Raw genomic sequence first — 11290 nt, 5'->3', positions numbered from 1 at the left:
TTAACTCCTATCTTAAGGATAAGGTTTTGCCTCCACTGCAGGCACGTAGCGATGTTCAAAGTAGTTACAGATAAGCTGAAGAAATGTAGGGTAATATCTCTAGCCATACTGTTTCTGAACAATAAAGTAAGGTAGTTGAATTTTTCGAGTAGTATCAAGTCCTAAGATAATTTTTGCTTTCTCTGACGGTCCAGACTCTTTACGATGGAGATTTGTTGAATTCTGCAGGATGAACTTGATAGTGAAGACAGCATCCATTACAAAGTCATGACTACTAAATACAAAGAAAGCCCATGAGTTGAAGTACAATTAAAAACTGCAGAGGAAACGGAAAGTACATAGACAATACAACAAAAGGCAACAATGAGAGAAATAAAAATGACACCAGGATTGGGGCTAACTTGGTCCACTTGACGTACTAGCGCAAGGAAAGGACTGCACAAATTGTCTGTACAAGAGTGAAGAGGAGCAAGACAGTTGCACTAACAATTGCAGTACTTCTCCAAAGGTTTCCAAAATATACCTCTCTAAAGTATGCGCTATTTTTCAACTAGGAGTTCTGGTAGTGTTGATCCAGCTGCTTGTAGAGCTTATAATAAATGGAATATTCTTCAGAAGTTTCTTCCGAAAGCTTGTCAATTAGAATCTTCACTTAAGCACCATCTCTGTTTAAACTGATTGGGGCGGTGAATATCGAAAATTATCCATATTTTTTCAGACCAATGGTATTCATCATCGTCTAATTTGTCCTCACACTCATGAATAAAATGACATAGTAGAGCGTCATCATAAGCATATTGTGAAAACAAGTCTTACTTTTTTAGGGCAATGTAAAACACCTTTTTTATTTTGAAATTATGCTTTTGAAACCTCTATTTATCTTATAAATCGCATGCCTACTCCTGTTCTTGCCCATCGATCTCCATTTGATTGTTTATTTTCAACGGTCTCCTGATTATCATTTTTTACGTACTTTGGATGTCTTTGTTTTTCTTTTCTGCATCCATATAATAATCATAAATTGAATTTTCGTTCATCTCCATGTGTGTTCTTTGGTTATAGTTCCTTACATCTTGGTTATCGATGTTTTGACATTACATCTCATCGTATTTATATTTCCCGTCATGTCCGCTTCCATGAACATGTGTTTTCATTTGATAATTCTGAACAGATTGCAAAGGTCTCGAACACAACCCCTACCCAACCCGCTACTGTCACCCTCCCAAAATCTACTTCATCACCCACCACTACCCATTTCCCCATCCTCTCAAACAGCCCCCATCACTCAGCTCTGCCACTCTAAATAGCCACCAGACCACAGCCTCCACCCAGCCTTTAGCCATCATCTCATGCTTATTTATCTAACCCTTATGATGCAGGTTTAGCTTGTCAATTGGTCTCATCTCCTTCTGGTCCTGGGGCACTTTCTAGTTCCTCCTCTGCTTCGCCCGCCTTGGCCAATATTCCTGCAGATTCGGTCTCTACTTACAACCCCTTCTCTGCTGATAGTCCTAATCTTGCACTTGCTTCTTCATCATCCTCTCCAGCTGGTCTGCAACTTATGGTCGATCTATCTTCTTATCAGCTGCCACAGGTCTCCTCACTGCCACCATCTTCCCCTGCATCTTCACCAGCAAGTAGCAGACATCCTATGATTCTCAGACTGCTGCAGCCGAAGACAGCAAATCCAATTGCTTCAGTTGCCGCCACCTCTACCTCCATACGAGTATTGCATTCTCCCTCTTCTAAGCCTTTTGCATTTTTTGATGCTAACTGGTATACAAATTGGCATAATGCTATGTGTGATGAGATCGCCGCTTTGCAATCTAATCACACTTGGTCTTTGGTTCCCTTTCATCCTTTAATGAATGTTGTTGGCTAATAGATGGGTATATTGGATCAAACATTGTGTTGATGGTAGTATTGAGCGCTATAAAGCGCGCCTTGTTGCTAGAGGTTTTACCCAGCAGGAAGGCATTGATTATTCTGAAATCTTCAGTCCAGTTATTAAGCAGGCCATCATCTAATTGGTTTTCTCTATCGCGGTTTTGCAAAAGTGGAAGATTCATCAGCTTGATATTCATAATGCCTTCCTCAATAGCGTTCTTACTAAAGAGGTCTACATGAAACAACCTTCAGGTTTCGTTGACTCTTCTCTTCCATCTCATGTGTGCAGATTGCACAAATCATTGTATGGTTTGAAACATGCACCGAGAGCATGGTACACTCGTCTAAGTGATTTTTTGCTCTCCATTGGTTTCCGAGCTTCTAAGGTTGACACCTCCTTGTTTATCTTATCTTATGGTACTAATATCTTCTATCTCCTGGTATATGTTGATGATATTCTACTTACAGGTAGCAAATATGCTATGTTTCATCACCTAATACAGTTACTAAGCTCTAAGTTCAAGCTTCGTGTAAACCCCAGGAAAAATAAATAAATAAAAATAAAGAAATTCATGCATCTGGTTAAATAAAAACAGGAATTCAGGAATTTTAAATATAAATTTCTGAGCGAAATAATTTGGGACATTATAATAAACTTAGTACTGTTGAGGGTTGGATTTAATTGAAGAGAATAATACACTCAAAGGAAAATGGGGGCCTAAATGCAAATAAGGGAAAATATAGAGTATAAATACTCTCTCCTCACCAAAAATCTGTAGGAACGCTAAGGAGAGAAAATATGGAGTTTAATACCAATTCTTAAGAAATCAAGAGAAAAACACTAAAATTTCAAGAACCCATTCAAGATTAGGAGTTTATATATGGGATAAACACTTGAGAGCAAAGGATTACCTTATAGATTGAACAAGAAGAAAAGAAAGAAGGGAGTTGAAAAATCTCCAACTGGTTGAAAAGATCAAAATCTTAATTTGAACCAGGTAAGGTGTTCTAAAACATGATCTTAAACAAATTCATTTCAAATTTGATAAAGAATTGATGCCTTGATATTAAATCATAGGTTAGGGTTTTTTAGACATAAATTGGGGGAAAAAGTACTTATTGTTAAGATTAAGTTAATTCATGTATGTGGTATGTAGTTTATGAAAGTATTGTGTGAAGGGGAGGGGGAGACGAATCTGGACAGACTTGTCTCCTGACTTTCGGTGAGATTTTAGGTAGGAGGATGAGGGAATTAGGATCGGGTTCCTCATAGAAATTGTTGATTTGAATGTTAGCTAATCAAGGAAACTGTTCTTGTTCAATTTGGAGATGTAGAACTCCAGTTCTGGGTTACCAACTAAGACTGAGTCGTGACTGATTATGTAGGACAGTAGGACTAATTAGTTAATGAGCAATTTTGACTATCTTGAAGGCAAAGCTGGGTTCTCCTCCCTTCAGAGAACTTGTAGCCTCGTGTTTTAGCTTTCTAACGAGATCAATCTCACTTAAAATGAAGTTTTATAACTTTAGATATAGTTAAAATCTAATGAATGTTTGGACAGTAACAGTTCAAAGTTAGACAATAATGGATGAAAATTGGACAATAACAGTTGAAAAGTGGACAGTAAGAGTTCAAAGTTAGATATTAATAGTAAACTTTCACGTGAATACTATTTATAAGAATATAAAAGAATTGAGTCATATGAACACTTGCACATTGAGATACTAACTCTGAAAATATACATGATATGTGTGTGTGTGTGTGTGTGTGTGTTTATTATGAGGAAATGAACATGCATAAAAAGTAACATATGAGTAATGGATGAATATGGATTCTCTATAATATTGGCTTGAAAGAATCATAACAAAAAACTTCCTTATGATTCAAGAGGAGCAACCAGGATTGGATCTTATGTTAGGGGAGGTCGCGAGACAAGCAAAGCAGGTGCGTGATTTTCCTCCTATTTGCACTTATACAATTTAAAATTCTTCTGGTGAATGCAATTACAATAAATGTCATGTTCAACGTAAATAAAGTCTAGTGATTTACAAGATTAGCTTCGGCTAATGACATCCGTGATAGGGTTGTCGGGATATGAATTACAAGATTAGCTTTGGCTAATGGCATCCATGATAGGATTTCCAGGAGATGATTTACAATATTAGCTTCAGCTAATGGCATTCATGATAGGATTGTCAAGATATGAATTACAAGATTAGCTTCAGTTAATGGCATCCGTGATAGGATTTCAAGATTAGACTTTGCAAGGTCACCCAGTTTATGCAAGTAAATAAGAGTATTCAAATTAAGAATATACAAATGAGTTTTAATTGGTTTAAAATATTTACAAGCATACTATAAGTTTTCTATTAGAATTCTTATGTATCCGATAGAAAATTTATACTCCATTCGTATTCATTACATGAGCATATATGTATATATATATGTGTGTGTGTGTGTGTGTATTCTTTATCAACATAATGGTATGTTTATTTATGTAACAGGTGCATCAAATATCCAAGGAGATCATTAGTTTAGGACCTTACTTTGGGAAGCTTATGTAAATACTTAATTTAAACAAAAGAGAATTAACACGTTTATGTAGTATTTTTTTTGTAAACCTTGATGTATTTATAAAAGTTCAGCTTAACATGTAGTATTTTAGTTATCTTGTAATTAACCCTTTTAAAATATTTAAGAACACTTATTATATTGTAAATGCTTTATTTGCATGATAGTATTCATTTTCTTTTAAATTTTATGATATGATGTTTGGACTATGTTCAAATTGAACTTACTCGTAGGATACATTTATTGTGTAGATTGTATGAGGTGTGGAATTATGAGGTTTGATATAAGGTCCGAAATTATGGGACCTTGTGATGATGGGTTGATTGAGTAAATTGATAGTAGTCGATAACTTGGGATGTCCTAAATGCAAATGAAGCTCTGTCGAATTTTTGGTAATAAAAAAAAAAATTTACCCTCAAATAAAAAGGATATGTTGGGAACTTTTAACATCGATCGAGTCGTACAGTCGAACTGTTACACTTCGTGACTTAGGTGTTGTTCACTATTTTTTAGGTGTTGAAGTTTAGTCTACTGATACGGGTTTAATGCTGCGTCAACATAAATATATTCTTGACATCCTCACCTAAGCTGGTATGACTTTCTGCAAACCTGTTGATACTCCAGTCTCCCCTTTAAAAGTCACTCTATTACCGGATCACTCATTCTCTGATCCTACATGATTTCATCAAATCGTGGACGCTCTTCAATATCTTACCTTCACCCGTCCAGATATATGTTTCGTTGTTAATAGAGTCTGTCAGTTTATGCATGCTCCTACAAATTTTCATTGGGTTGTTATTAAGCGTATTATACATTATCTTAAAGGTACGACATCTTATGGTTTTCATATTACTCGAGGCTCCTATTTTGCTTTACATGGATTTACATATGCAGATTAGGCTGGTAGAATTGATGATCGCAAGTCTACAGGTGGTTATCTTGTCTTTTTTTATCAGACGTTAATTTCTTAAGAATCCGGCAAGCAACGCACAGTTACTTGCTCCTCTACTGAGGCTGAGTATAAAGCCCTTGCTAATGGTACTGCTGAAGTCATTTGGATTCAATACTTGTTAACAGATTTGCAGGTTCCCTTAGTTTCTGCTCCTACCATTTGATGTGATAATCTTGGCGTGACCTATCTCTTAGCAAATCCTATCTTCCATGCTCGTACTAAGCATGTTGAAGTGGATTATCACTTTGTCCGTGACCGTGTTGCCAAGAAAGAGATTCAGATTCGTTTTGTTCCTTCTCAGGATCAACTTGCCAATGTTTTCACTAAACCGCTTCCTGTTGCATCCTTTACTGCTTTTCGGTTCAAGCTTCGGGTTGATCCCCCACCCTCAGCTTGAGGGGGCATATTATAGAATGTATAGCATGTATATATCAGAATATGAAATTAATATAGGATTACTCCGATGTTGTAATCTCTATAGTTACTGTCGTGTTCTGTTGCATATATATAAATAGGAAAGTTGGCTAAGGCACAACCTAACATATTCTATTATTGTCAACTGATTAGTTAAAAAAATAGTCTATTTTTTAATAAAATAATATCATTTTAAATTTTAATTTGTTTTTATATATATATAAAAAAAAAGTTGGTCCATATCTCGGTATAGTTACCAAGTTTGGCCTTACAACGACGACATTAAAGATCCATTTCATTTGAAGCTTCAAGAGGGAGGGCAAGATAAACTAATCTCGTTTTGAAAGCTGATTGCATTGGTCTCCATTCATTAATTCTCCATCTCCTCTGTCTTTTCTCGGCATGGGTCCTTGTCAAGAAGCAAAGATGGATCCAGCTCATTGCTCCCTTGATCTTGACTGGTAGTAATATATATTCTTCTATCTGAAAGAAGTCGACTCTCGAGAGGCGTAGGATCCTTTAATGAAGGGCCTTCTTGCTAATCAAACCACATTGGAATGGAATATTGGTGTTGTTTTTTAATTGATCAAGGGACCCTAGTTATCTAGTTTGTTGAGGTTTCTTAATTTTGTGTTGAAAATTTGATGTATTAGGTTAGGAGATTTAATTTATATTGGCTGATGAGATGATATATATAGGTGATACTTGCCAACTTTTCCGTTACTGGGATTATAAGTTAAATTTCAATCCAAAAAAATGAGTTGTCATTTTTATTTTTATTTGTAGTATTGTGAAAAAATTTAAATTTAATTGTGAATTGAAAAGATGATGCATGTACTAAAATAATTAAAAATTATATTTATTTTTAATAAGTTTAATGTTTTCTCTAGTTGTTGTTAAATTAAATTTATTGACATCAATATTAGCTTTTCTAATTACTCGAACATGGACAATTAACAACTTGTTATCTCCTTCATCTTTTTTTTCTTTTTTATGAATCTCTCTTCCTCATCTTTTTCAAATACAGAGACTAAATCATGAATAAAAACAAAAAAGGAATTGAAATGAAAAATACACCAAAAATAGATGACGTGCTAGGGTTTTTGCGAAGAATACATTTAGGTCCTCTATCTTTAAAAATAATATAATTTATACAATTTTGGTCCCTTCAAATCACAAATTTAATTTTGGTACAAAAATTAATTTGTATTAATTTTCAATCCTTGATTAAAAAGATGTGAGAGACAGATTGCTAGAGTATAGCAGTGAGAGAGAAGGTCATTGTTCACACCATTCTCGACCATCAAAATGATTTTCTTGGTGTTTCTAGGTTTCATGCAGGCTTAATAGTAGTCGTTTAGAGTCTCAATATTACTTGAAAACATGTCTAAGATGAGGAAGTCAGATCTAACCCCGTTTGATTTTGGGTTTTTGGACTTTTTTTGGTGTTTTTGATTGATGAATTGATTTTTAGGTGTTCCAAGGGTGTTCATTAGGTGTTTTGGATTCAAAGGACTTAGAAATTGGGTTTATTGGGGGAAAACAAAATACTAACCTGATTTTCCAGCCCTGATTTTCCAGCCACCACAATAGTAGTTGGAATCTAAACTCGTAGATGAAATGTTGCTTATGTATTTTTTTTAAAAAAAATAATGTCCAACTCTTTAAAACATTGAAAAAAAAATCAAATTAAGAGTGTGTTTGGTATTGTGGTAGCTGTTGTGGTTGTGGTTTGAAAAAAGTTATTTCATAAAAAGTACTTTTAGTTGAGGTTGGTTTGAAAAAAATAGGTGTTTGGTTAAAACTGTGGTTGAAGAAAAAGTAGTTTAATGTGTTTGGTTTAAATGCTTTTGAAATTGAGGTTATAAAATAATTTTAAAAAATATATATTAATATTGATGGTTTTAAATTTAAATATTGTAAAATTAATTACTCCTATTACATCATGAAATAAATAATACTTTATATAAAATATTTTTTATTATTCCATTAAACTATTTATAATTCCATTACGTACAAAATTCATCCGATAAGAGCTACAGTTTTTATAATTTTTTGAGCATGTAATAAAATTAGATAAAATATTATCAGATATAAAATTGATATTACTGTGCGAGTGAATTTAATTCACTCTATACTATTTTTTCGAGATAAAAAATATTGTTCACATCACAGTTCGAATGAATTTAATTCACTCTAAACTAATTTCTTTAAAAAAAAATTAATACAATTAACACACTTAAAAAAAAAAAAAAAAACATGTGTGAACAATGCAAGTGAATTGCACTGTTTGTTATTTTTTAAAGTCTACAATGCATGAAAAGCAGGATTTCATAGCTTTTTATTTATAGCGTTTTGAACACAAAAATCACGTGGGCTCTATGTATAGTAAATCAATTTTTTCATTACCAAACAAATACAAATTGCATTTTAAATAAAATGCAGCCGCAGCTATATAAAGAAACAGAGTCTAAATCAAATACAAGAGCTCAGGTCTTGGTTTTGAAGGACCACCCACGTGACAATAAGCTCTCTTCGTTACAATGGGTTGTGCCATAGGGCGCTCAGATAATATTTATAATCAAATGGCCCCACATTTGTTGAATTCTGCAGGATGAACTTGATAGTGAAGACAGCATCCATTACAAAGTCATGAATACTAAATACAAAGAAAGCCCATGAGTTGAAGTACAATGAAAAACTGCAAAGGAAACGGAAAGTACACAGACAATACAACGAAAGGCAACAATGAGAGAAATATAATGACACCGGATTGGGGCTAACTTGGTCCACTTGGAGTACTAGCGCAAGGAAAGGACTGCACAAATTGTTTGTACAAGAGTGAAGAGGAGCAAGACAGTTGCACTAACAGTTGCAGTACTTCTCCAAAGGTTTCCAAAATATACCTCTCTAAAGTATGCGCTATTTTTCAACCAGGAGTTCTGGTAGTGTTTATCCAGCTGCGTGTAGAGGTTATAATAAATGGAATATTCTTCAGTTGTTTCTGCCGAAAGCTTGTCAATCATATCCCTCACTGAAGCACCATCTCTTTTTGTGTCAATGATGTTATTTTTAATGAGGAGATCCACATCTTTGGATGTGGCAACAAGAGTTTCAAGTAGCTTAACGTAATGGCAGATGTACTGATCTTCTCCTTTATAATGACACCACTCCAAGGCAATGAGATTGCCGAAGAGAAGTTCAGTGTGGTCGTCTATCTGAAGACGTGGTATGCGTAACTCACGTTTTGTAGAAGAAAATCTTACGTCAAGTAAGCATTCATTTCGAGATTTCTTAAAATTAATCGCTGCCTCATGCAGCTTGGTTGCGCTATAAAAATTTCCAATCGGTTCGTCACTCCTCAGATCTGGATGGTTGAAGGATAATGAAGATCTGACCAAATTGGTGAAATGTAATATCTCCTTGTTGTCGCTCGGCTTGTATGGACTCTTATTGTACCTATTTAAGTAATCGTAGGCAAGATTTAGAAAAGAATTATAACTTCCTTTGCCGTCTTGACGAAGATGGTCATATAATTTCTCAAGAATGAAGAATGGCAACTGATTCTCGAGCAGCAACAAATCTTGTCGAATCCGAAACCTTAACCCGCTTCTACTCAATAAGGAATCATCTTCATATTTTTTTAGAATCTTTATTCCTCAACAAGTACTCCAAGATGAAAACAGCATCCAACAACACCATTTTCACAAAACGGATCACTTTCTGCAACTTTATGAGAACCATCTTCATAACATTGGCGGATGTTCTCCTCTTGCAGTTTAATGGTGTTCGAAATTTTCTGCAGGAACTTCACATGCTGCTCACTTGTTTCCCCTACCCTGCTACCGAATTCTTTCAAATAACTCTTCTTTTTCTTATTCATGGGCTGCAAATGCTCCTTGCCATGGTGAATAGGACCTATAGAAACTTTTTGAGGAGTATAGATGGCTTCATTTGATTCGCGAAGTGCATCAGGAACACTGTAGATATTAATTGGACTGTCCCCGCTTTTACATACAACTACTCCAGCTTCAACATCCGAGTACAGTTCTTCAAATTCTTCCCGTTGAATGAGCTCAACAAAATTTTCTGCATTGTATGGATTCTCAACAATATTATCTTGGTGAAAGAATGTTCCGGAAGGAATTTCAGCATCTTCTCCATGGTAGTCTGCAGCTGAAAAATACGAGGAATGAATTCCGGCATTATCTCCATGGTAATAATCTTGAGTATCAAATGAAAAATATGGTGAACGAATTTCAGCATTAACTCCAAGGTAGTCTCCACCACTTGAGAAATATGGTGAACGAATTTCAGCATTAACTCCAAGGTAGTCTCCACCATTTGAGAAATATGGTGAACGAATTTCAGCATTATCTTTGAGGTGTTCTTGATCAATAGAAAAGTATGGTGAACGAATCTCTCCCATCTATCAAATTTTGCTGTCCAGTAACATAAATAAACAACAGTTACGTACTAACAATAGAATCTATTTCACAAAAATATCACTTATTTCTACGCGTTTGAATTTTTTTGCTTATGCAACAGAACACAGTGCTAATATTTGCTTTTAGTTTCCAATGAAACTAAGTGATTTATCTGACAAGATAATGGATTAGTTCACCAAAATTTATTAGGATAAAAAAAAACTATTTTTATTTATCTCTTTTATGTAAGGACAAGTTTATATAGATTTAAAATATTTTAATGAAATTATATGACTATTAATAATACAGTTATATTTTGAATTAAACTGAATAATTATTATTTAATTTTATCCAAACATTCACAAATATAAAAATTAATTAAAAAAATAATCCATTAAAGAATTATTTTGTATTATAAATAATTAAAATTAAACTTCAAGTGTCAAGTATCTTCTATTTTGTATTATAAATATTTATATAATAATATTAGAAAGCACACTAAATTAAGAAGCTTACCCATAAAATATTGCAAATTTTTCTGTGCAGGAACATAAATAAACAACAGTTACGTACTAACAATAGAATCTATTTCACAAAAATATTTCTACGCGTTTGAATTTTTTTGCTTATGCAGCATAACACAATGCTAATATTTGCTGTTAGTTTCCAATGAAACTAAGTGATTTATCTGACAAGATAATGGATTAGTTCACCAAAATTTAATTAGGATAAAAAAAAAGTGTAAAAGATCTTTAAATTCCTAAAAGATTTTATTTTTGTTAACAAGGGAAATTAATTCATACTATTGAACTACTTCTGTTATGTTATTCACATATTCTCACCATAAAGTGCACCTCCCTTGCTGGTTAATGTTTAGGGTGTTTGTGTTGCAAATATTTTCGATATGGAAACAAGTGAAAACTAAAATCAATAGGTAAAAATCATTATTTTAAAAGTATTTATTTATTTTCACACCAAGACAACATCTTTAAAACACTAAAAGAATAAAAACTAAAAACAAAGGGAAAAAAATACTTT

The 11290-nt window shown here is 33.8% G+C and overlaps 1 protein-coding gene across 1 annotated transcript; it reads right to left on the bottom strand.

Moving 5' to 3' along the window:
- Positions 1-8445: 8445 nt before the first annotated feature.
- On the bottom strand, positions 8446-10254 carry LOC118040064 (UPF0481 protein At3g47200-like). Its single transcript, XM_035046924.2, has 2 exons — positions 9496-10254; positions 8446-9385 (listed from the first exon to the last, which is right to left on the bottom strand). The coding sequence occupies exons 1-2, from the start codon at positions 10252-10254 to the stop codon at positions 8627-8629; spliced, it is 1518 nt and encodes a 505-aa protein (XP_034902815.1). The 3' UTR covers positions 8446-8626.
- Positions 10255-11290: the final 1036 nt, after the last annotated feature.

Source organism: Populus alba, chromosome 14 (assembly GCF_005239225.2).
Source record: "Populus alba chromosome 14, ASM523922v2, whole genome shotgun sequence".
NCBI lineage: Eukaryota > Viridiplantae > Streptophyta > Magnoliopsida > Malpighiales > Salicaceae > Populus > Populus alba.
Note: the sequence above shows the minus strand (reverse complement) of the source record. Positions and strands in the feature narration are given on the sequence as shown.